Here is a 26,085-nt window from a genome sequence, read left to right on the forward strand (position 1 = left end):
TAATGTTTTTATTAGGAAGTTGTGTTTTTATATTTACTGAAACTTCAGACGAGCATACCTGGTCATGTATGAAATCTCCCACCAGCCTGTTCTGAATGTTGGGGTATTTGGCGATCCGACGCAGGATCTTGGCACTTTGGAAAGCGGCCTCTGGATTAGAGCTGCTGTGGTACAGATACCTGCAAGGCAGATCATGTTTTAGCTCAAAGCTTTCAAAAATATAATTCTTTAAAGTTGTTTCTATAAACATTACCTATATTAGCTTCTGATGAAGTTTAAGAAGATTTAACCTCCTGAGACCTGAGCCTTTGTTTGGAGATCATCTTTATTTTCTCCCACTTATTTGGGATAAATATGGTCTAAGTTAAAACATCAGTCTTGTCGTTGAACAGGAATTTCTTGGAAATTTTCCTGTCCAAAACTCAAACAATTCCAAAATAAAAAAAAAACTAAAACTATAACATAGTTCTAAAGTACCCAATGAAAAGTACCCAAATATTTCTTTAGATAGTCCTCATATCTTTTAGTGAAACTTCCTCATAAAGCCTGAAAATTCCAATAAAATTCCCCCTAAAATTCCATGCAAATTCCTGAAAAATCGCAAGCAAATTGCCCCTTAAATTTTTGACAAATTATAGAATCCCCCCCAAAAAACCCTACAATTCCATAGAAACTATGCCCCCCCCCCTCGCAAAATTTTCTACGACAAAATGTAAAAATTTCAAATGACAATCCAATTCCAACAATATGGTAATAAATTCCCCATTTTCCTTTGAAAATGCATAAAGAATTGAAATAAAGTCAAAGCACTGAAACTCTCCAAAATATACAAACACATCCTATAAATTACATAAAAATACTTTGATAACTTCCAAGCAAATTCCCTAAAATATCCAAACAGCAAATTATCCGAAAATTTCAAGCAAATACCTTACACTAGAATGGACATTTTGGGCAATAATTAAATCAATTCTAATACCAAAAATGATTGCTATAATGTAGGAAAGCCAATAATGAAATGTCCTCATATGTGGACATAAGGTCTTAGGAGGTTAAATTACAATTCTACCAAGCCTGTACACTCCTACCTTGCGATATTGACGATGTGATCGGCTCTTCTAGTTTGAGGACTGACTCCCTGGAGGAGCTGCTCCAAGGGGGACACCAGCAGGGAGGACTGGCTCTCCCTGAGGAGGTCCATGAACATCACCTCCTTCTGCAGAGCCAGGTCCAGCAGGCACAGGCAGTGCAGAACGGCCGACTCCAAGTGCTTCTTACCTACAGGGGGAGGGAAACAAAGCATGCCGTCAGAGCAGTTGCAAACTAACGCAAACACTCTCTCTGAGGACAGCAGCAGCAGCAGCATATGTCCTCTCACCAGGGAACGGTGCGTAGGTGTCCAGCTGGCGAACCCCCTCCTCCAGCAGGCTGAGGCAGAGCGCCAGCATGGGCGAGTCGTTAAGCAGGTGGAACATGACGCTGTGACCGGGGGGCTTGTAAGCCGGGACCTGCTCACCCTGCAGCTCCACCATCTCCTGCACAAAGTCTGATGGCTGCGGCTCATAGTCCCGCAGCAGCTTGTGGAAAACCTCCAGCACAGCGTCTGCGACCTCCCACTGTGAGAGGGCAGAAGAATTAGAAGAAAAAAAAAATCTAAATCCATTTTAAAGCAAAGGACATGATAAAGCTGCACGTTTTTAACATGGAGCCTCACCTTCTCCGCTGGGCGACGGTACGCTCTGGTCGGGAACGGCAGGAACACAGAGTCACGCAGGAAGTTCAGGTAGGGCTGAAAGCCCGGCACGCGTAGCCCCGCCCCCAAATTAACAGGCATGCTGCTCTCGACCAGTGTGCTGATCAGATGGCAGAAGCCTCGTGTCAGAGGGTACTCCTCGCAGCTGGACTCGATCTCATTCAGCTCAACCTGAGGACAAAATATTCATCAGAAAAACACGTGTCACAATTATTAGGGCAAATTATTCCCTCAGAGCATGTGCAGAGGTGGTTAAACGCTTCCAGCTCCAAGAAGAGATATAACTGCATAGATGCCAAGCATATGATCCATGTTTATACCAGCATTATGGGACTAGCTGGTTTGTAAAAGTATCACTTCAGTGTTTCAGAAATGGTATTAAAGAGTTTTAATGCCATGTGTCAAACATATGGAACATGTTAGTTTGAGTTTTACAGAACGCTAGTGCTATTTCCCTTTTTTTTTCAAATGTATCAGCTCTTGGGAATTATTTAGCCTTTATTATTCTTTATTAAAGTTTTAACATGGAAACTTCAGCCCATAGACTCTCCTGTCTCCTCCACTGGCTGCACAGCTTCCATGTTAAGGCTGAAAAAGTTAGTAGCAATCACTTCCAAGAAGCAGATAAAATTGAAAAAGAGAAATAGAAATATTTTTCTGAAAACGGTCTCATTTTTCCAGCTGCACTCCTCAGCAGAAAGCACTGAGCGTTATGAGAAAATCCATGAGAAATTAAAGGCTGTAGGAGCTAGATTTGTCAGTGGAACATTAAATAAATTATCAGTGGATATCTTTGTTCAAACAAGACTGATCTAGCAAAGCAGTTTTGTGTTTATATGTGCTGTGAGATTTCTCTGCTGCACTCCGATGATGAGGAGGATGGTGATTTAGTGATGAATTACTCCCATACACCCGTGTATAATAAAAATGTTACACATGATCATGAGGTGCCGTCTGCACTTGGAACTATTTTAAAATGAATATGGAAAAGAAAAGCAGAAAGTTGTCATGTAAACAAGGTCTAAGGCATGCTTATGTGTTTTTCACCTGTCCACTTGTTCACTCCTGTAGCAACAATTAGCTAAAAAATTATGGTTGTCACTACCAGTGAAGTACCATATTTACCTCCCTCGACCTTTGACGTTTCCCCAATGGATTTTTCAGAGATGAATCTTACCTCCTAAAAATTTTATAGCGGCTAGAAAAAAAAGCCATTACAGAATGTTGGCTGCAGAAAACCAACTATCCATTTTTTATTAGCATTGTTAAACAGTTGCTACTTTTGGAAGAGGCAGCCTACCATTAACAATTCCAAAAAGATAACTGAGCATTTCTCTGTCCAGTAAATATATAAACGTATGCCGTGAGGATAAATATAAGCTTTGTATCTCATTTGAACGATGCAATTTCATCACTTTTATGCATAGCCCAATCCAAGATCTCATGACGACCTGTCTTGTATTTCTTTCTTGTTACTGTACTTGACTGATTGACATTTTTTAACACGGCAGTTCTCAGCTGGTGGGTCAGGACCCAAAAGTGGGTCATGGAGCAGTTTTGAGTGGGTCGCGGCAAGGTGTCTGAAAAAAAAAAATGGTGGCATGAGTCCTGAAGTCCTTATACCACATGCATCAATACCTTTTTATTTTACCCTGTTTTACTGTGAAATTGGGTGAATTTAAATGTTTGATCAATATTTCAACTAATTTATCTCCCCATCTTGCAATAAATGTCTACTTTTCCCAAGATTATGAAGTAATTTCACAAGTTCTCTGGAAAATTGGCACAAATTAACACATAATGATGGGGAAAGAGGAGATAAAATTTTGTCCCTTTTTTTATATCAGGTGTTTTGGCTAAAAATTGTTTGGAAACTTGGGTCGCAATCTGTCGTGAGACAGACTGGTGGGTCCTGAGGCTGGACAAGTTAAGAACCACAGGTGTAACAGACAAGAAAATGAAAAGAAATGCTTGTCTCCTGAATAGGGATGAGAAAAATGCATTTCTAAAACACAGACTCCCTCCATCAAAGCACATTTTGATCATAAAATATTCACTTTCAGTCAAAAGTAAGCTTGGTGCAAACAAGCTAGATAGGATTCTGCTCAAACTCTCACATTACTAACTTTGTACAAACTCTTCTTAAACTGAATTAAACAACAAAAATACAGAATTGCATTCACTAAACAAAAGCCTCACCTCGATCCCTGCTGCCTGTCTCTGTCCCGGGGCTCTCACTGTCTGAAGGATCTGAGGGAAAAGAAAAAGAAGTTAGAAAACGTTCAAAACAATACGGACATATCTGAGAGCACAGCACTGTGCAAAACTGAACATATAACACTGAAATAATGAAGTCTGATAAATAATAAATAAATAATAGCAGCTGCACAAATACTGTATTAACTGAAAATAAGAAAACCTTGATTATAAGACGACCTTTCTCCAGAAGACTATGTTTTAGAAAAATAAAAAGGGTGGGTCACTGTTTTGAAGAACTTTACTCTGACCATCCTGCTGTCATTCAGTCTGCTGACCTGTGTGTACTCCAGTGACTGCCAGAGTGAAGCAGCGATCTCCGGTGACTTCCCAAAAGCTGCCAGGCAGTGCAGGAGCTCGGCCTTCAGGATGGGAGGAACGCTGCACTGCAGCAGTCCCAACATCACAACAACCGGGGTCCACTGAGGATGTTCACACAGGGCCAGGCGAGCATTTTCACTCTGGAATCACAGAGGCAAACACATTTAGTTAGAAATAACACAAATAACGTTCAAAAATACGATTCAATGTACACAGAATCAAAATAACCTCCACAGGTGCGATATTACCTTACTATTATTTCTAAGTGGCATTCTAAAGCATAAAACCAAAACGCCCACTTATATAGTGGATGTTGTTTCATACCCATGTGATAATGGTGGTGAGCAGCTCCAGAAACGAGGTGAGTCCCTCCAGCTCCCTCTGGGTGATGCCCCTCAGTGGTGGGTGCCGGTACTGTGCCGTGTCTGGATTCGGTAAGTCTCGCCGCAGGTTCTCATGGTAGAGCATGAGGGAGTGAAAGAAATGTTCCCAGGACACCGGGCTGCCGGACACTCCCTGGATGTTGTCGCCTGTTTACAAAACATCAAGTTAGTTCAGTTAGTGTTCAAAATATTTTTAAGAAAACAAGAAGATTTCAGATGTTCATATCACCTTAACCTGAATTCGAATTTCAGGATCAATACAGTCCAAAGTTATAATAGTTTGGGATTTTTCATTAGTTCTTTTTCTTTTTTTTTCATTTTCACTTTCCAGTTCAGTTTCAGTTTAGTTTTTACTACTAGTTTGTTAGTTGAGTTTAGTTTTTAATATTAGTTTTAGTTTTTTCTGATACATATCAGGGCTGGGTGAATATTATACATTTTCCAAAAAATATTCAAACAGGTTATCTTCATTTAACTTTTTATTCATTTATGATGATTTATGATGATGTTTGAATACACCTCCAGAAGTAAAACTACCACTGTGTGAAGTCTTAACCAATAAAATCAGGCCATTTTACACTCCCCAGACTAGGGTGTAGGTACCAGTCAGTATGGTTGTGTCAAAGACTAAAACTAAGGACATTTTGTCTCTATTTTTATTTTGTTTTAGTTGGTTTTATAAGGCAACTTTGCAGTTTTAGTTAGTTTTCAATTTTTGGCAAGGCTTAGTTCTAATTTAGTTTCAGTTCACCAAAATGATTTTCAAATGTGAGTTTTAGTTATTTAGTTAGTTTAAAAAACTATAATAACCTCGATACAGGCCTTTAGTGTCAATAAATAATCAATAAAGCAAATACGTACACTATGACTGATTTTTTTAAATATTTCCATTGAAGGAAAAAAAACAGACATTAAAAACATAGACTCTGTTGTCTACTCTTGTAATTCCGACAGTGTCCCAACATTTCTGTACTCAGACCTTTATCCTGTTGTTTGCGAAGTGTTGAAGCAACGCAGTAAATCTTGGAATTGTCCTGTTGGAGTATGCTGGGGTGTTCTGAGTGTTGATTTCTGTCGTATTCACCTCTACAGGTGTGCTAGAGGTTCTGTATTTAAATATCTATTTTAGAAAGTATAACTGCGATTTTTTTGCAATTGTAATATTTGTTGTGATGAAACGTGCTTGTCTTTAATTTTTCTTCCTCTTCAGCAATTTATAATGATAAATTTGTTGAACTGGTAGCCAACTTTTTGGATTGAAAAATAGGTATTAAAACTGTCTCATACACCAGATTTTATGGTATTTAACACACAAAGTATCCGCAGGAATGTGCAAATCAACAGAGGGTTGAAAAAAAAGTACCGTATGAGATAGGGACAAAGAGCTACAGTGCAGTGTAAAAAAAATTTATATCTTAATCCTGTTGTAATGGTGTGCAGCAAATGGTTGGATAAGGATTTAAAAAGCCCTATGTCATCAATCTATTTATATCTAAAACTAGGAAACCACCAAAAATAATCTTTTAATATTCAAACTAAGGAAATCCCCAATCCAGATTACCACAAATCTAATCCAAGTGATTTCTCAGGACAGAAAGGCTCATCTGCACTTTGAACATTTGTTTGGAAATTACTCTAAAAATATGTTTACTGAACCCCGCAGATGGAAAAGCCTTCTAGGTCATAACCAGTCTAGCCTTACTGTGTGTGGCTCCGTTGGTTTTCAGCAGGCTGAAGCAGTAGTGAGCACACTGAGGGCCGTTAGCGAGGCCTTTCAGCATTCGCAGGTAGGAGATGTAGAGGGTGGAGGGCAGAAGGTCTCCCATCTGACGCACAAACTTGGACAAAACCACCTGCAAAGAAGCATGGAGGGAGAAAAAGCTCTTTAGAGGAAGTGATTCATCTTTGACATTTTAGTACTTTTGTGTAAACATCTCCATACGACTGTGAGGGGAGTTAGATCTCTGAGTGAAGAATAAAACAGCTCTTACCTGTTTGTGTGGAGGCCTCTGTAGAGCCATTCCCAGGTAGGACCCCTGCAGAGACGTGTGCTGGAGAGACTCTGTGGGACACCAGAACTCCAGACCCAGCTCAAGTCCAAAGGAGTCCTTACTGTAAAACTCTCCGATCTGGAAAGAAGAAGCATAAATCAGCACTGTAAAAAAAAAAAAAAAAAAAAAAAAAAAAACCTGAAACACTTTCCACATCAACTATTTTTTGTTGCTGTGCTCAATACACACCCGTGAGAGGAACTCATACAAAAGTAAGAGAGCGAGAGAGTGAATAAATGAAAATTTGTAACATTTTCAAAGCTTTCAGTGAACACAAGCCCAGATTATATTAGAATTAAATCTCATTTATCCCCAGCCATCATCAGCTCTACATTTATCATTATCATTATCAGTGTTACTACTGACTGGAGTCCTGTTTTGTATTATTGTTGTTTTATTGTTATGCTAAGTTGGCTGTCCCTGTTATGTGTGTGGTGTTCTGTCATTTTGTTAGCTAGGTGTGTCGCCACCTGCTGCTGATTGGCTGCTCCTGATCTCATGCTGGCAGGTGATAGGCTGCAGTTAAAGTGTGGAGCAATATAAAGAGGACATATTATGCAAAAGAAACCACTTTTTCAGGCATTTCTAAGAAAAACATGTGCCGCTGGCCTGTCCACAATCCCCTCAAGTACCAGAAAAATCCATTCCCTCTCCCTCTCTCTCTCCACCTTTCAGAAAATGTGTGCTGAAACAAGCCGTTCTCAGATTTTCCCTTCATGACCTCATGTGGGGAGTTAGCCCCGCCCCCAGGTTCGGTTGGCCCTCCCCGCTTGGTAGAAAGTTCCACCCTCCTCTCCTGAGCTTCCTCTCTGATGCCAGCTGCTGGATAGCTCAGTGGGTTACTCTGCTGATTTTGATCTGAGAGAGTGATGGTTTGAATCCCAACCAGGTCCTTAACTTTGGATAAAAGTGTCTGTAACATCAGGAGTGCCACATCCGTTTCCCGAGAGGGGTGTGGTCAGGGGCGGAGTCAGCAGCTCAGTAACATTTAAAGCCACAGACACAGAAATGGCTCATTCTGAGAAAGGCTGGAACAGAGGGGTCTTTAGACATACAAAAATCCTATACTAGAGAGTTTTTTCAACAACAAACTTTAAAGGCATGTTTTGGGGACCTCTGAGACTGATATAAACTTGTCTTAAAAGGGTAAAATATGTCCCCTTTAAAAACCTCACCGCAGCAGCAGCACGTTCAAATCCGAACCGGCCACACCAGTTTCTTTGTTAGAGATCTTCGTTTGTAGATTGTAAAGCCTAGTAAAGTAAGGGTGAACTTCGTTTTTTTAAGTATTGTTATTTCTTAGGGCTTGTGCTGCACACCAGGAGATTTGTTTATTAGTTTAAAGTGCCTCTCCCTGAGGAGAATGACCCATTATTCTTTTGTTCAGGTTGATAAAATAGACTCACGAGGATCATAAGATGGTCCAAGTCTTTGCGTAACGATGATGGAAGCTCACTGTCCATCTGCAGCGACATGTGAACCAGACGGGCATCCTCATCAGCACGGTTACGAAGCTGCTTCACCTACAAACAGCAAAGATTTATTTTACCAAATAAAATTAAAAATGCAGACTATATCAGCAGACAACAATCTCTATTGTTACACCACTGAATCTGATAGAGAGAACATGCCTAAAGGCTCTATTTACAGAAAACCTGAGTTACAGACGCCTTTAGCCTCTCTCACCTTCATTGGCATGAGCGCTAGAAAGTCTGTGATGAGCGAATGGAGGCGACGGATGTAAAACTCTTCCTGGGCAAAACTCTCACATCCCAGCATGCCCTCCTTCATGAACAAGAAGACGTCTCCCAGTAGAGCCTGGTCAGCCAGAGCTTCGTCTGCTTCTGTGAACTCGACCAGGGCTGCAAAGAAAGAAGTAGATCACATTTAAAGGCTTTTATCCTCAGTCCTAAGGAGACAAAGTCCTCCGAACAGCTGCAATGCACAGTTTAATAGTAAAAAAGACCTTACCAGATCCTTGTGGTAGCTGAGAGAGGACTCTAAGAGAAAGCGCCCAGGCCAGACGACACACCGCCTGAAGGCCTGGAAGTTTCCACGCCTGACCGTCCATGAGACGACTGTGCACCGCAGACACATACTGCTTCTCTGTTAGCAGCGGCAGAGCCTGCAGCAGATCTAAAATAACATGACAAAGAGTTAATACTTCACAAAGACAACAATAAAACTAGCAGCAGTCCTTTAAAAGCAAAAGGATTGAAGGCTCATTTCTGCCCCCTGTACGTGTGAAAAAAAGATCAGTCTGTTCTTAACAGTAGAACCGTCACCAACCATATCATTACACTTTACATTATAAGTGTTAAAACAATCATCCACTAGGGGGCCCTCCCACTAGGAGCTCCATTTCATCACCACTATCTGACCAACATTCAGCTCTTGTCTGATCAGAAACAAAGATCAGAGACAAAAGGGTCTGTCCATATCCATATGTGTAAAGGATGTGGTGTATAAATGAGCCTTTAATGAATTTCAAAAGCAAGTTCATTCATGTAAAATAACAGATATTGAACAGATTTTAAATGCTCCCACCTTCTCTGTCTTCTGTTCCTTGCTCTATGAAGCTGACGTCCAAACAGTACAGCAGAGCCATCACCAGAGCCAGGTTCACACTGTCCAATGAGCCGTCAGCTTGAGCTGTCACAGTCTCCAGGTGGCCAATCAGAGCAAGGGTGTCATCTTTGGTCAGCGGCGACTGGCAGGTCCACAAGAACAGGCTGTCTGCCAGAGCCTGTCTACATTCTTTGATGAGGTCTGAAACCTGGGAGAAGGAACAGAGTTAAATCCAAACTTTGGCCTAATTATCTTCAGTAATATTTCCACCTTAGTTACGCCATACTACCTCCTTTCTGTGCTTCTCATTTCCCAGGCCACGCTCCTTCTGCAGCTTTTCAAACTCCCGTGTCACACTTATCTCTGACACCAAGGTGAGGATGCGTTTGGTCAAACCGTGGCTAATGAGTTCATCCGTGAATCGTGTTGTATACGCCACCAGCTCTCCACTGAGGAAGAAAACAGGACAGGTCAATCATTTATACTGGCATCTAAGGCTGCCAAAATATTCTTACTGTTATACTTTTTCAATACCCCATGTTTTAAAACAACACAGTCTCACAGTAGTGAAATGTTGGCAGTGCATTTCAGGATAAACAGAAAATCTGAAGTTAAATCAAATACTACAATACCCTTTCCAAGACCTTCTTTATAAAGTTTTAGACCTCACTGTATTTTCAAAACAAAGTGTTTTCTAACCATTTACAATAACCCAATGCAAGGTTTATTTAGAAAAATGAAACTTTACCTTTAAAAATACTTGTTAGTGCTTGTATGAAACATAAAGACAGCTTTATTACCTCAGGTCCAGGGTGAAAGTCTTGCCCTGGCGTGACTGGATGAGTGTTCGCAGGGAGTTTGCCACACAAAGCTTCCCATCCCAGTAGAGCAGCACAGCTACCAGACCTCGTGTTAGACCTGGGAAATGGGGCTGCTGCTGCTCACCTGGAGACAAATTCATAAATTCAGGAAATAAACTCAGTATCTTTACCTTTTTTGCAACACAAACTGTATATATATGAGAAAAATAACAACAAATCAGTGAGTCTATTTACAGAGGGAGCTGTAGTTATTACGTCCTTAAAAATGCTTTGTCATGGTATATCTTAGATGCCAATTTTACCTGCCAACAGAAGCTCCAAAGCTGCCAATTCTCCGATGTCAAAGAGATCACTGAGGATGAAGGCCTCTTTAAGAAGCTGCTCTGGAAGAAGACGAGACCCCTGCTGACCTTGGATGGCGATTCCTTCTGTACTGGCTTTACGCACCTTCTCTCTCTGCTCTGCACTCTTTGGCTGAAAATCCAAAACACAAGAAATGATATAAATGTCACACTTTCAAAAGACATGCTGTCACTTTCAAGAAAGAAACACCAGTTTGGAAATGTTCACAAAGCATCTCACCGGGTTCTTGAAGAGTGAGAGGAAGTTGGCTTTGTGTTTCTTCAGCTGCAGGTCCAGAAGGTGGACGCTCTCCGGCTGTCTCCTCAACACCGCCCCGTCCACTGTCTCCCATAACTCCTTCAGCGGCCCCCACAGACTGGCTCCTGGGTTTGTAAAAGGAATATTTAAGGTCACCAAACTTACACAGAACTGATCTGTAATAAGGATGCACAAAACATAATTTTTTTTTCAGATATTTCCAAATTCATTTTGAAATTAGATTTCTAAAGAATATATTTGGGTTAGAGTGGCAAAAACAGGCACAAAAAGTGGTAAGAGGGGATTCAAAAGTGGCTTAAATGGCTTTTAAGTGCAAAAAAGGGTTGTAAAAGGTGACTGATAGTGGCAATATTGGGTCAACAGAGGTATCATAAGGCAGAGAGTGTCAAGAATTGGTTTAGAGGTGGCAAAAACAGGTAGAATAAAGTGATGGAAAAGGTTTAAAATGGACAAAAATTGATTTTAAGTGGCAAAAATGTTCTAAAATTAGCAAAATCTGTGTTAAAAAGTGATGAAAAGGGGTTGACATGTGTTAAAATTAAGGCTGCACGATTTGGGAAAATAATCTAAGAGCGATGTTTTTTTTTTTACCCAACACTGCAAAGTTCCTCATCTCATGCATTTCACAAGAAAATAAGCAATAATTAATTCTATACTATAACTGACACAATATTAGATTGAAGTGGGGAACAATTTTTAAAAAAAATATCTAATTTTGATGATTTTTTTCCTCATTTTGCAAATTTCATATGAGCTGTTGTATTAAAGGGAATGGTGATTTTAATATAATTCTCATATTTAATGAGAAAAACATACAAAATGAAGAAAAAGGGGATTTTTTGTACACTATTCTTAAAATATGGCACATGAATGATTGCATTATATATAATGCATATCATCGCTGCTGCAAAAAAAGGTCTAAACTGGTATTTGACACAAATTTCAGTTTAAAGAAATATTGCACCTGCTGCAATTTGAAAATTGCAGCACGCCGTATTGCAGTTTAATCTTATTTGTGATTAATTGCCCACCCCTAGTTAAAATTGGTGTCAAGTGGCAACAGTGTAATTTTAAAAATATTCTTTCGGTTTTTTTAAAGGCACCTGGAGACCCCCTCAGAGTGTCTTGTGGCCCTCAATGGGGTCCCGACCCTAAAGTTGAGAACCACTGCTTTAAATGTCTTTTACATGGAAAAAGTTGGTCATCTAACAGTTTTAGTCATTGTTTTAGTTGACAACATTACAGGGTCCCTGTGATAAACAGCTTTTTTGTTTTGTTTTTAAACTTAAAGCTTTTTGATATGACGTGGTTTTTAAACACCCGACAGTAATACTGTATACTGCGGGAAAATTTTGGGAAGGTTTAATGATATTAACAAATGGATACGACCCAATTCCAATCCCAATCCTTATAGTTCAAAACTAAAACGTATGGACAGACAGACAGACAGACAGACAGACAGATAGATAGATAGATAGATAGATAGATAGATAGATAGATAGATAGATAAACAGACAGACAGACAGATAGATAGATAGATAGATAGATAGATAGATAGATAGATAGATAGACAGATAGATACATAGATAGATAGATAGATACATAGATAGATAGACAGATAGATAGATAGATAGATACATAGATAGATAGATAGATAGATAGATAGATAGATAGATAGATAGATACATAGATAGATAGATAGATACATAGATAGATAGATAGATAGATAGATAGATAGATACATAGATAGATAGATACATAGATAGATACATACATAGATAGATACATAGATAGATAGATAGATACATACATAGATAGATACATAGATAGATAGATAGATACATAGATAGATAGATACATAGATAGATAGATACATAGATAGATACATAGATAGATAGATAGATACATAGATAGATAGATAGATACATAGATAGATAGATAGATAGATAGATAGATAGATAGATAGATAGATACATAGATAGATAGATAGATAGATAGATAGATAGATAGATAGATAGATAGATAGATAGATACATAGATAGATAGATAGATAGATAGATAGATAGATACATAGATAGATAGATAGATACATAGATAGATAGATAGATAGATAGATAGATAGATAGATAGATAGATACATAGATAGATAGATAGATACATAGATAGATAGATAGATAGATAGATAGATACATAGATAGATAGATAGATACATAGATAGATAGATAGATAGATAGATAGATACATAGATAGATAGATACATAGATAGATAGATAGATACATAGATAGATAGATACATAGATAGATAGACAGATACATAGATAAATAGATAGATAGATACATAGATAGATACATACATAGATAGATAGATACATAGATAGATAGATACATAGATAGATACATACATAGATAGATAGATACATAGATAGATAGATACATAGATAGATAGATACATAGATAGATAGATACATAGATAGATAGATAGATACATAGATAGATAGATACATAGATAGATAGACAGATACATAGATAAATAGATAGATAGATACATAGATAGATAGATACATAGATAGATAGATAGATACATAGATAGATAGATACATAGATAGATAGATAGATACATAGATAAATAGATAGATAGATACATAGATAGATAGATACATAGATAGATAGATAGATACATAGATAGATAGACAGATACATAGATAAATAGATAGATAGATAGATAGATAGATAGATAGATAGATAGAATTTCATATGTTCAGTCATCTGTTAAGGGAGAGCACTGCATTTGAACAACTTTTCCTGTAAATCTGTTAAATAAATACAATAAAATGTCCAAAATCGAGTGCCCATGACTTATAATTTTGCCTCTAAATTAAAACTATATAGTATATTGTCAATAACACAATGGGACAAAACAATATGTGCTGTAGCGTTTATGTTCAACATTTCTTTGCCTTCCCTAGCCAGTTAGTTTCGTTAGTGAGTAAACTCGTCTGCTAGTGCTAACATCAGGAATATGTCATATCATAGACTCATATTCTCTTTACAATATCAGCTGATTAATTGTTTTTCTCAACTCTGTGACAGCTTGTTTACCCATGGATTCTCCCCTTTACCACATTTGCTAGCCTGACGTTTACATACATGCCGTGCTAAGTTAGCCTAGCATGAGTGTCTGGAATTGGGTGATGTGGACAAAATATTCCAAGCGACGAAGCTGGCACTATAAAACCATGATAGATATGTTAGTGTGTAGAATATTAACTAGCTGTGACAGATATAAGGACCAGTTTTTCCTTAAATTTAGGGGAAAAAATGTGGTTCATACCCGAATTTACCGCCATCTGCGCCGCCATGATACCCTCGGAAAACCGGACAGGAGGGTCTGCGCATGTGCCGGTGTGAAATTTAAAATGATTGATTCTTTCGACACATTAGGATGCTTTTGATAACAACGCATAACAACTTCTCTGCAAATCTGTACACTGCATTTTTACTCGTCATAAATATAAAAGCATGACGATAATTGAGTTAAATCTTTCAGGCGGGGTCCTTGAAACGTTCAAGCCGCATAGCCCGATGGGGGTTGTAGTTTTTCTGCGTAAATAGAATAAAAACGTTATTAAACAAGTTTCTGACAGACTAACCACGCAGTTAATTCTCTAACTCGGTAAAATTTATTTTTTTAAACTGAATTGTGTTAAATTAGGGCTTGTGTGTGGCTGAAATGCATTAAAAGAATCCACATATGGTTCCTCCTTGTGTTGATACGTACTGTTTTGATGTTACACCAAGATGTCCATGCTCTCCTGACAGCGGTAGACCCGTGACCGCTGGGGTGGAAATGTATCATTTATGACTGTAAAATAAAAGTATCACCGTATTAACATACGGTTCAAACCTGAAACTATGGCTCGGGTTGTAAAAGTGTTCCGGACTCTGCGGAATCACTGGAAGAAGTCCACATTTGCTGTTTGTGTGCTGTCCTATGGGGGCCACTGGCTGTATGGAAAACACTGGTGAGTAGTACTTCAGGCTGTATCATGGATCAAACAGAAAACAGCTCTTCTAATGTTTAACATTTCTTGTATTTTCAGTGACAATGTTCTGCGCAGAGAGGCTTGTCTTTTAGCTAGGGTAAGTCACTTTCAGCATTCAAGTACAACCCTAGTCCACCAAATTCAAAATCAGCTAATATTTTCCATTAAATATTAAAATGTCTCAGTTTTAACATCTGATATATTGTTTATGTTCTATTGTGAATAAAAAAAATGAATTTATGAGATTTGACAATCATTGATTTCTTTTTTAATTTACATTTTACACAGCGACCCACCTTTTTAAAGTTGGGGTTGTACATTCAAATCATTTTGTGTGTGTAAATTATATCATTGTCTGTTTTAGGAATTTGGGCGTCAACAGATTGAACCACAGGAGCGGTTAAGGAAGGCAACAGTGGTATTAAACCCTGCAGCATGTAGTGGGTAAGAAGGCAGAGACCAACATTTTATTTCATAGCTGACCTTAAAAACAAACCAGTTTGTTGATGTTTGTCGACAGGGCAAATAGAAGTTGTTTGCAGTCACATGATCCTAATGTGAAAGTTAGATGGGGGTAGAAATCAGTGACAATGGAGGAAAGTTAGCCAGCTCTAGGTGAGCTGAGTCAAATGATCCAGATCTATGAAGAAAGAAAGATTTCTTAAATGAGCGAGATTAGATGGACATTGACAAGATCAGGGTTTTTTAAATATTTTATTTTTCTTTCAAGATTATTTTATAGACTTTTTTCCTTCATTTGGATAGGACAGCTGAAGAGCAGTGTTAATTTTGGCATCTATTTTTAATTTTTGTCTTAGTCTCTGGATGAAATGTCTTTTAGTTTTGGTCTCATTTAGTCATTTCTACCCATTTTAGTTTTATTTGATTAAAAGTCTTCACATTTTAGTCTTTAAGTCCAAGCCTTTATATTGTTACCTCAATCTGGTACTAAATCATGGTAGTGTGTGCTCTGCACTCTGTCAAACCTGAGGTCCCTGCTTTCTTCAGCTGAGAGGCAGAATAGATACAGTTGCATTGTTTTTTGACAGATTTACCTTCAGTGGAGAAATATACCAGATTTTGAATGTCCCACGAAAACTACTTGACATTTTAGTCTAGTTTTAGTCATCTTGACGAAAAGTAAATTTACTTTTAGTCAGTTTTAGTCATCACAGATCTATTTTTGTTAGTCTTAGTCTAGTTTTTGTCGTGGAAAAAAAGGCTTTCGACTAAAATTTCTAGTCATAGATTTAGTCGACGAAATTAACACTGGTGAAAAGAGACAGGAAATATGGCGATAGAGAGTGGAGGACAGACATTCACCGAACAGTGTAGAGATTGGTACTTGAATAGTGACCAGTGTGTCAAGGACTTTCTACATGAGTGCCAAAGAGCCAAACTGGTGCCCAGGATCAGGGCCTGACATGACAAAGTGTGACAAATTATACTGAACTAAACTGGAGCACTTGGTGGAAACAGACCATTTTTGGGTCGCTCAGATGGCCTAGTTAGGTCGCGCTCCGTGTTTGCAGGCGGCCCAGGTTCAAGTCCAGCCTGTGACATCTTTACTGCATCTCTCCCCCACACTCCTCCCTGTTTTTGATTCTATCCACTGTCCTCGTTTATACTTAAAGGCAGAAAGAAGCCAAACATATCTTCAAGAAAAAGAATGAAAGGAAACAGAGCATATATGAGCCCTGTCTGGCTCCGCCCCTCCAGACTTTAGCTTAAGCCATGTTTGCCAACATCTCTCTGCAAGCTTTCAAAACTTTTTCCCCTGAGAGTGTCACTACTATAAGGCCTCAAAAGTTGCTCACTTTTTTTCTTCTCCAGTTTGAACAGCTGGCAGAGCCACAAACAATGCAAAACCAAAGCTTTGGCATTTTGATAGCTCTGTTCTGTTGCAGAAATCACTGAAGTCCTTTGCTGTGATGTGACATCATGTGCAAACTACCTGTTGGTCTACACAGATGTTAAACCAGTGCACCAGAGCATCCCCACTTTGAATCAGAATCAAGATTTGCTTCCAAGCACATTTACAGATACAAGGAATTATACCTAATATCTTTTGTTTGTGTGCAGAACAATCAACATGGAAGAAGAATAAAAACAGGGCCTGAAAGTTATCGTTATATTCTTAGAGAATAATTAATCTCCTTCCTTTATGTCCTCCAGGAAAGCTAACAACCTGTTTGAAAAGAATGCTGCTCCCATTTTACACCTGGCTGGAGTGGAGATTACAATAGTAAAGGTACATTTCACAGTTTAATAATGACATCATTGATGGTATCAGAGGTTATAGAAGAAACCCCTCTGCCTGTCTTCATGAAGTCGTTCCTCCTGTTCCTCTACAGACGGATTATGAAGGCCAGGCGAAAAAACTGATGGAGTTTATGGAGCAGACGGACATGCTGATCGTAGCCGGAGGAGACGGCACGCTGCAGGAAGTCATCACTGGGTTACTACGACGGCCTGATCAGGTCAGTGTCGCACACTTATCATGTTGAGCCTTTATAAAGTCTCTGGTTCAGTGGTTATACAAAAGTCAACAGGCTGTTTTTGTCAGTGTGTGCACATGCTGGACGTTTGTTAAAGGGGCTGCAGGAAAGTAAAGCTTAAAGTATGTACTAAACATATGGAGCAGTATAATTTGTCCATGTTATCATTCATCATACAGCCTGCTTGCTATCTTGTTAGCAGCTTGTTGCTAAGTTGTAGGAAGAAGGTCCTTAGTAACTTGCAGAATCCACAGGTAGTATTTTACAGTAGATTGATTCTCCTGCTGTGCAGATCTACAAAGACAGTTGTCTGCTTAAATGGCCAGACTGAGCAGTAACTGTAGCTTAGCTGTGCTATAAACACACTGAGTGCGAACACAGAGCTTAGAACAACAAACCCAGAGAGCATTTGACTTTATAAAATCCTGATGCAATGACATATTCTGAGATATTTTTTTTATTTCTCCTGTGTTTATGTTTAAATGTCACTCATCAAACCTTTAATCCTAACTTTCAGTCAGTAGTTGATGGATTTTTTTTAATACAGGATACGTTCAGCAGCACTCCGATAGGATTCATTCCTCTGGGCTCCCACAATTCTCTGAGTCCGAGTCTTCATCTTCTCAGTGACAACAAGGTCAAGTAAGTATCTCATCCTTCAATATTATAACTGCCTATTAATGCATCTGCTAAATAATGTTTCACCTTTATTTTCAGAGACATAATATCAGCAACTCTGTCCATTCTGAAGGGGGAGACGGTTCCTTTAGACGTGCTGCAAATAAAAGTAAGTGACTGCCTCTGTTTACTCTGAAAAGCTTTGAACCATGTGTATTTTTAAATGTAGATATTTGTTTGTAACAGGTGTTATTGTCAGATAAAATCTGCAGAATAATTTCTAACATTTTAATATTAATTTCTTCCTGTAATAAAGTAAGTGACAGTGTTACAAAGGATAATGAGATTTATATAAATTTGTATTGTGCACATGCAATGCAGTGGCAACAGAAAAATGTAACACAATATGAAAAGACTTATGGAATGAAAAGCATCAAAAAGCAACACAATCCTTATTTTAATATAAAGATAATAATGACTTTAATTGTATAGCACTTTTAAAAACATGGGTTTACAATGTGCTTATAAGCAGAAAAGCATGCACTAACACTCACCAGAAAAACTGCACATACATACTGCACATGACTGTACTGCACAGAACCGTTAGAAACACAACATATGCCAGAAGAAAGGTAAAAGATAATGACGATGTTATACAACTCATACAGGCTTAAAGGTCACACATTTTATCCTTTTAAGACAAGTTTATATCGGTCTCAGAGGTCCCCAAAACATGCCTGTGAAGTTTGTTGATGAAAAACACTCCAGTTTTGGATTTTTACATGTCTAAAAACCCCTCTGTTTCAGCCCTGCTCAGAACGAGCTGTTTCTGTGTCTGTGGCTTTAAATCTCACTGATCTGTCTGACTCCACCCCTGACTCCACACCTCACAGGAAATGGATGTGGCTTAAAGGATGTGACTCTCCTGATCCTCCTCTCTGCCAGCTGAGAGGAGGATCAGGAGAGGAGGGCAGAACTTTCTTCCAAGCGGGTAGGGCCAACCGAACCTGGGGGCGGGGCTAACTCCCCACATGAGGTTATGAGGGGAAAATCTGAGAACGGCTTGTTTCAGCACACATTTTCTGAAAGGTGGAGAGAGAGAGGGAGAGGGAATGGATTTTTCTGGTACTTGAGGAGATTGTGGACAGGCCAGGGGCACATATTTTTGTTAGAAAATCCTGCAAAAGTGTATTTTGCATAATATGTCCCCTTTAAGTAGCATGGGTCAGGTTACAGATACAAGAAAAAGAACTTATCTCCAGTTAACTACAGTCTCTAGGAAGTGTTACATTTAAATATTAAACCATTAAACAAACAAATAAGTCTACATACAACTACAGAGCACCAGTGATGAGTGCAAAACATGCTGCGATAAATATGCACATAAATTATCAAAGTATTTTTCATTTACATGAGGCAGACAATTTTTATTGTTATTCTCATGAGCTATGGTGGTTTTATGTGACTGCACCTTTACATAAAATTACATTTCTATGTCTTCATGTGTATTTTTGTTTCTCAGGGAGAGAAAGAGCAGCCAGTCTTCGCTCTGACCGGTCTACGTTGGGGTGCTTTCAGAGATGTTGCTGCAACAATCAGCAAGTAAGACCACACATTTAGCCCGATAATCATGGAACACTTCAGAAGAAAAGTGAGTGATTAACAGCATTTATCCTTAGGTACTGGTACCTTGGGCCACTGAAGACAAACGCAGCACACTGGTTCAGAACTCTACGGGTAAGACAGTCATTTTTTCCTGTAGATTAAGACAGATATTTAAAAATGGTTTCTGGTGTCTGTAGTCGTGCCCCAAATGTAGAGGCTGTTGTTTTTAAAGCAGACAGCCCAGATTTAAATCCAGCTCTGGATCCTCTCTCCTCATTCTCTCCTGAGTTTCCAAGTCTATCCACTGTTCTGCCCACAAGAAAAACAACAAAAATTCTTTATAAGAGTGAAGATTTCCCGATGAAATAGATATCTAATGATGATCTATTCCAAACATTAAGGTGTTAGTTTGTCAAAAAAAAACTTACATATTGTAAAAAAAAATAAACAAGGTAATTGCAAATACACACTGCTGTTCATAGACGTGATGTTTGTCACATTTCAGTGTGATGTGACATTTGAGAAAATGCTGAGGAAACCCAAGATGTGAGATTCATCCCTTGCTCCTACCACATAAACCAAGGGTCATCAACTACATTAGTGTAATAGCCAGTTTTCCCCTAAACAGGCACGCTGGTGGCCAAACTTTCACATAAACTACAGACATTTCTAAAATGGTCTAATCAACGTTGTGTTTAGATATTTTTATCTTCTTTCAGATGTTTGTAATATTTAGGCTCTTATAGTGAGGTCAGTTGCTATATCACAGCCAGCCACTAGGGGGCGACTGAGCTATTTTAGTTGAATATTTCTATGCCTGTCATGTTGGCTGTTGCTGTTTTTTTTTTGCCTACATGCTGAAGCCAAAAGTTTCCACAGAAAATGTGCGTTTTTATCATGAATTGACTGATAATACATGTTAAACTTGGATCACAAACAGCTGTAAGGGATTTAAGAAAAATGGATGAACCACAATATCTTCCTGTGTGGCCCCCTAGAGCATAGTAGTTCAAAAAATGTGCACATGCAAGGAAAAAGTATGTTGTATTATTGTTGTATTTTGGGTTTCTTTTGTTTTGTTTTGTTTTTTATGAATTCCCTACAAATGTGAAAACAACTCCAGTTGTTCTCACCAGTTGAGAACCACTTCAGTAGAGGGTTTATGAAAATCAGAAACACCCAAAATACCACAGCGTCTGTTTCCTCTGCATATGTTTGGAATTTGATCATGGTCCTGATGTGGCCCCCAGGCTGCTAGTTGATGATCACTGATTTAAGCCTACCCCCTGTTAGGGTGTCCAGATCCTTGATGGAGAGGAAGGGTAGGGTGAGGTGCTAGATCTTTAAAGATTTTAAAGCCTATGTACTTAAAATTTTCTGTAATTTTGCCTCCCAGTGTTCCCTTTTTAATCTTACACCATGTTGATTTCCATCAGGAGTGGCCCCTGGTAAGAGACGTCACCGTCTCCTACACTGCTCCAACCCTCCGACCCCCTGATCTGCCCCCTCAAAAACCCCCCAGACCCAACCTGCTCTACCGCATCATGCGCCGGCTGAAGAACTACTGGAACCCTCCTGTTGAAGGTGAGACTGTTGAGATGTAGCTACAGAGAAATCTGGTTCTACTGTTTAACGGTTTGGTCTAAATATTAAGAACAGTATTGTTTCTAAACTGTTCAACATGGGCTGCAGCATGGCATGGAGACAGCAGATCGTGACGGTGAAGTTTTGTTGTTTGGTTTGTGTGTTTGTTCAGAGCCTCCGAAAGTGGAAGAGCCGGAGGAGTGGAAGGAGCAGCAGCTGTCGACGATTGAGCTGTTTATTCAAACGTACAACAAAAACCCAGTGCAGAGGGTCAGTGCTGACATAGTTTATATCTCTGAATGGTTGCATGTGCTCTAATAGGAGGCAAATGTTAATTTAATGTGACATTTCTTTCTTTTCTGTGATTTTTCAGCGGCTCAATGACTCACTAATGATCTGTGCAGAGCCAAACGACTTCACTGTGGGAGAGTTCATCACTGTCGGGTTAGTAGAAGAAGATTTTTTCATCAGTCTGATGCACACAGAATAATTTTGTTCTTTCTCTGTACATAAAATCAAGAAAATTAAAGTCAGTGTTTTTTATTGTAGGACTAAAAAAGAAGAGGACCCAACTGTGTTCACTAAAAGCGCCACAAAACTGGAAGCCAGCGCTTGTCAGCTGCAGCTCCCTGAGGTGAGAAACTGTAAACATGATTTATTTTTTAAATGAGTCATAAAACAACACTTTTGTAGTGTTTTAATCATGTTTAGTTTGGTTTTTGCAGCTTGGTGTGTGAATGTGACATTTAACATCAAACCTCGACCTTGCAGGGTGCCGGGGGTTTTTACAACATCGACAACGAGGAGTATGAGGCCATGCCTGTGGAGGTGAGGCTGTTGCCACGGAAACTAAGATTCTTCATCAGTGCAGAGCGGAGGGAGCAGCTCCTCTCACAGACACAGTGATGAGAAAAAACACATCAGATCCAAAAAAAGCAGAAAAGCGAGACAAACACTGATTTCAGCAGAAAGAAAAGAGCCAGATGTCAGGAAGCTCGGTGTGGATTTCTGCTCTGGCAGCGAGTTTTTACAGAAGAATTATTCATTTAAAAGTCTGTTTCTGCATCCTTAAATTGATGAAATGTTATGTTGAGGTTATTTTAGACAACTATAAGGAGGATTACTTTGCATTATGTGATTTATGAGAGGACCAAGGCTTTGTTTTCATGTGCAGGCTGTCTTAAAATGGACTTTATGTTTACTGGATGGTTTACTGTCATTACATCTGACTTTGGTTAATAAATAACAGCTCTCCATTCAAACACATTGCGCTTTTATATTTACATTTACTTTAGAAATATATAGTAAAGAAGTGCACTCAGAACATGTCCAGATACTCTTAGGTTTTTTTCTCCCAGTCCCTTCTGCTGAAAAGCACCCCCACAGCATGATGCTGCCACTACCATGCCTAGTTTCCTCCAAATATATCATTTAGAATGGAGGCCAAACTGTTCATTCTTGGTTCAATCAGGTGCTTCAAGCAGGCTTTTGTGTGTTTTTCTTGGAGGAGAGGCCTCCGTCCAGCAACTCTGCCATAAAACCCAGATCAGTGGAGGGCCGTAGTGATGGTTGTCCTTCTGGAACTTTGTCCCATCTCCACTCAGGATCTCTGGAGCTCAGTCAGAGTGACCATCAGGCTCTTGGTCCCCTCTCTTATGAAGGCCCTCCTCCCTGATTGCTCAGTTTGGCTGGGCGACCAGCTCCTGGTTATGCCAAGCTTCTTCCATGTGAGAATTCTGAAGGCCACTGTGCTCTTTGGAGACTTCAGAGCAGCAGAAATGTTTTTTGTATCCTCCCCCCAATCTGTGCCTGTCAACAATCCTGTCTCTGAGCTCTGCAGCTCCTTTGACCTCATGGCTTGCCCTGATATCATTGTCAGATGTTAGGGCCTTCTATAGAGAGGTGTGTCTTTCCAAATCGTATCCTGTCAGTTTAATTTACCACTGTTGTGCAATGATATGCTTCAACTTTATCAGTTCTGAAACATTGCCTCTATACTATCCAGTCTTTTCTCTTCCCTTTGCTGCAGCATTTAGTCCAAAATATGAATGAAAATTTGTAGCAATAGCAACTTTTCAGTACTTCAATCATTGGAATGACAATGATTGTCTGGCTATAATACGTGCTATCAGAAGAATCAAAGTATGTACATTTCTGACTGTAGAGATGACTGTATGAGGAAGAATAAAGGGATGCTGCAGCGCTCTGAGTCTGGTCCAAAAGCTCATAATCTCAGATGAGGAGTTTGGCTCGCTCCCTGGTGAGGCTGGCTCTGATCTGACAGATGGTGCAGACAGAAAATCTGCAGGATTAAACCAGAAGCTGCGCTGCCTCACATTTGGCTGTTCAGGAAAAAAACACAAAGGAAGACTCTTGGTTTTCATGCATTTTTAATTCATCTGCAGTTTTTTGGGCAGCTTTAGATACCAGTAACTCTCTAGTAGGCTGTCAGAATTTTTCATACTTCAGTACCTTCAGATACCGTGTTTTAGAATACAACTGTCTTCCCCCACATCTGTTCCTGAGCTGGGTTTTGATCAACTTCAGTTTGAAGAGTGATCACTCTACACAAGAAGCTGCACTGGTGAGGTGGTTTATATTTAGACGAGCTTGTTGAGGATAGAAAAACATTTCGGTCACTTAATAAAGGACATCCTGGAGAGTACTTTATCAAGTTTAATGTGCTGCAAGAGCACCAGAGAGGACACTATCACATTTTGTCAACTAAGCAGGCACTTTATCAAATTATGTCCACTGTAAGGCACTTAAGAAGGCACTTTACCATGTAATGTCCACTTGAAGCAGTGATTCTCAACGTGGGGGTCGGGAGAAGGGTTCTCCAGATGCCTTAAAAATCTAAGAACATTTTAATGATTACACATTTGCCCTTTTACCACCAATTTTGCCAATTTTAGCACATTTTTGCTGCTTAAAACTCATTTTTGTCCATTTTCAAACTCTTTCCACCACTTTATTTCCGCCTGGTTTTGCTACTTCTAAACCAACTCTTGCCACTTTCCACCTAATGTCGCTTCTATTGACCCCTTACTGCCAATGTAAAACACTTTTTATGCCCATTTTAACCATATTTCATTATTTATTGTGCCCATTTTTGCCAGTTTATCCCAGTTTTGCCACTTTTTATTCCCCTTCTATTACTTTTTATGCCCATTTTTGCCCATTCAAAACCCATTTTGGCCACTTTTGATTCCCCTTTGAATACTTTTTTGCCACTTTGAAACCAAATTTGGTCACTTTTTAATCCCTTTTTAATATTTTTTATGCCCATTTTTGCCTCTTTTTACCCAGTTTTGCCACTTTTTATTCCCCTTTTATTACTTTTTATGCCTGTTTTTGCCAATTCAAACCCATTTTGGCCACTTTTGATTCCCCTTGTATTACTTTTTATGCCAATTTTTGCCACTTTAAACCAATTTTGCTCACTTTTTCACATGACTACATTTCTTTGTCTAGAGGTGTGTTCAACCAACTTCATGTACAGTGGGGGCACCCAAGAGGGCACTCGATCATCAAAATTTGTCCTTTGTAAGGGCACCCTTTTTTAATCGTTTGTGTAGTACATAGCCTTCTTAAAAATGTAAATCCCTTTTGTTAAATTTGGCAAAAAGGTGGGAAAAATGGTGAAATTGGATTTTAAAAGTAGCAGAAATGGGTTAGAAGTGGCAACAATTACATAATAACGGCAAAAATAAAAATCCAATGGCAAAATGGGTTAAAGCAGAAAAAATGGGCATAAATAGTGGTAAAAGGGAGTTAAAAATGGCTGAAATGGCTTCAAATTGGCAAAAATGTGTGGACATTTAGTTAAACAGGATGAAAAATTGATATAAACTGGCAAAAATGTGTTAACTGAGAAAGAGAAAATAGGCAGATATTGGCAGAAATTGGTTAAACTAGCAAAAGTGTGCATCAGTGAAATGTGGGTAAAAATGTGCTGGATGGCACTTTATCATCTTTTATGCATTTAGGGGCGTCTATGAGGGTATTTCTGATGCACTTTAGGACTTTAGGGCGACAGGGTTGATGGCCCCCTGCTGAGTTTTACAGTGGGGGGCAATCAACACGCCCCTGCACAGTAAAAACCCTCATTATCTGACAGATTTTGTGGCCTTCTGCAAAGAAGAAAGAGCACATTTTGAAACAGACTACACTCATTACAAAAATCCCTTATTCTCCCACCGGTCTGTAGACTTTTATATCCACTGTAGACGAGATTGATTCAATTATGGTGGCAAAAAGCATCAACATTTTTGGACAGCCTCAGTGTGGCTCATCCTTGGAGTTTCCTGTAAGAAATGAAGCAGAAATCCTGGTAAAGAGCGAGGATAAAGATGTAGGTGGTGCTGGATTATTTAAGAAATCAATAAAACAGTGACGCAGAGGATTAGGTAACACCTTACTGTATCAATGTTTTATTGTTTAACAATGGCAGTACAGTGAAATTAACAGTTGCTCATGCTCATGGGTACATTACTGACATCTGGTACAGTGTTTCACATTATTAAGGTGAAGACTGGTTGGTTATTACGGTGAAAGCTCTTCATTTACAGTCCAGAAGGAAAACATTACTTGGATGTGTTGTTGCATGTGTGCAATACTTTAGCTGTCGTTGACATTCAGTAGTGTGACACGCTGTACAAACAAGTTGCTTAGCTAATGCTGGTACACAACGGTGAACGGCTCAACAAAGAAGGCATTTTATACAGTGGTGTGTGGTGTGTACATTCTCTTTTACATATAACGTACACCTTTAAAGCAAACACCGTCAGAGGCGAGAGCATCGGCTGCCGACCAGTCAGAAAGTCAACAGTGAAAGGACAACGCTCCAAATCCTTTCTGCAAGTGCTGATGACGTACGGAGAAGAGCCGGACACTTTGCTGTGGTAAGAATGAGAACGTCACGTTTCCTTAAGGCCCCATTTAAACAACAAGTGCCCTTCTC

General features: G+C 39.1%; 2 protein-coding genes across 3 annotated transcripts in view; one reads left to right on the forward strand and one right to left on the reverse strand.

Annotated features, from left to right (window-relative positions):
- Nucleotides 1–14,161, reverse strand: part of nup205 (nucleoporin 205) — a 29,433-nt gene extending 15,272 nt beyond the window's left edge. For both annotated transcript variants that reach the window (XM_041795645.1, XM_041795644.1), the window contains exons 1-18: nt 14,106–14,161; nt 10,736–10,878; nt 10,456–10,627; nt 10,133–10,277; nt 9,622–9,781; nt 9,312–9,540; nt 8,736–8,900; nt 8,451–8,626; nt 8,171–8,287; nt 6,705–6,842; nt 6,416–6,566; nt 4,655–4,860; nt 4,288–4,470; nt 3,953–4,003; nt 1,715–1,924; nt 1,379–1,616; nt 1,089–1,278; nt 59–179 (exon numbers count right to left, since the gene is read on the reverse strand). In XM_041795645.1, coding sequence (XP_041651579.1) covers nt 59–179; nt 1,089–1,278; nt 1,379–1,616; nt 1,715–1,924; nt 3,953–4,003; nt 4,288–4,470; nt 4,655–4,860; nt 6,416–6,566; nt 6,705–6,842; nt 8,171–8,287; nt 8,451–8,626; nt 8,736–8,900; nt 9,312–9,540; nt 9,622–9,781; nt 10,133–10,277; nt 10,456–10,627; nt 10,736–10,878; nt 14,106–14,133 — 2,823 coding nt within the window. In that variant the 5' untranslated portion in view covers nt 14,134–14,161. The remainder of the gene's footprint in view (nt 1–58; nt 180–1,088; nt 1,279–1,378; nt 1,617–1,714; nt 1,925–3,952; nt 4,004–4,287; nt 4,471–4,654; nt 4,861–6,415; nt 6,567–6,704; nt 6,843–8,170; nt 8,288–8,450; nt 8,627–8,735; nt 8,901–9,311; nt 9,541–9,621; nt 9,782–10,132; nt 10,278–10,455; nt 10,628–10,735; nt 10,879–14,105) is intronic.
- A 412-nt stretch (nt 14,162–14,573) lies between these two features.
- agk (acylglycerol kinase) lies at nt 14,574–22,388 on the forward strand. The gene is made up of 14 exons (XM_041795813.1): nt 14,574–14,796; nt 14,875–14,914; nt 15,182–15,261; nt 16,993–17,068; nt 17,172–17,297; nt 17,863–17,957; nt 18,033–18,102; nt 19,456–19,535; nt 19,613–19,670; nt 20,975–21,122; nt 21,295–21,392; nt 21,496–21,566; nt 21,672–21,756; nt 21,894–22,388. Exons 1-14 carry the CDS (start codon nt 14,687–14,689, stop codon nt 22,026–22,028), a joined length of 1,272 nt encoding a protein of 423 aa, XP_041651747.1. The 5' UTR covers nt 14,574–14,686; the 3' UTR covers nt 22,029–22,388.
- The last annotated feature ends 3,697 nt before the right edge of the window (nt 22,389–26,085 follow it).

The sequence above is a fragment of the Cheilinus undulatus genome, linkage group 9 (genome assembly GCF_018320785.1).
Source record: "Cheilinus undulatus linkage group 9, ASM1832078v1, whole genome shotgun sequence".
Classification (NCBI taxonomy): Eukaryota; Metazoa; Chordata; class Actinopteri; order Labriformes; family Labridae; genus Cheilinus; species Cheilinus undulatus.

Coding starts and splice junctions, on each gene's coding strand:
- agk (XM_041795813.1), top strand. CDS start 14,687: ATGGCTCGGGTTGTAAAAGTGTTCCGGACTCTGCGGAATCACTGGAAG. Junction 17,069..17,171: donor TGGAGATTACAATAGTAAAG/GTACATTTCACA, acceptor GTTCCTCTACAG/ACGGATTATGAAGGCCAGGC. Junction 17,958..18,032: donor CTCAGTGACAACAAGGTCAA/GTAAGTATCTCA, acceptor CTTTATTTTCAG/AGACATAATATCAGCAACTC.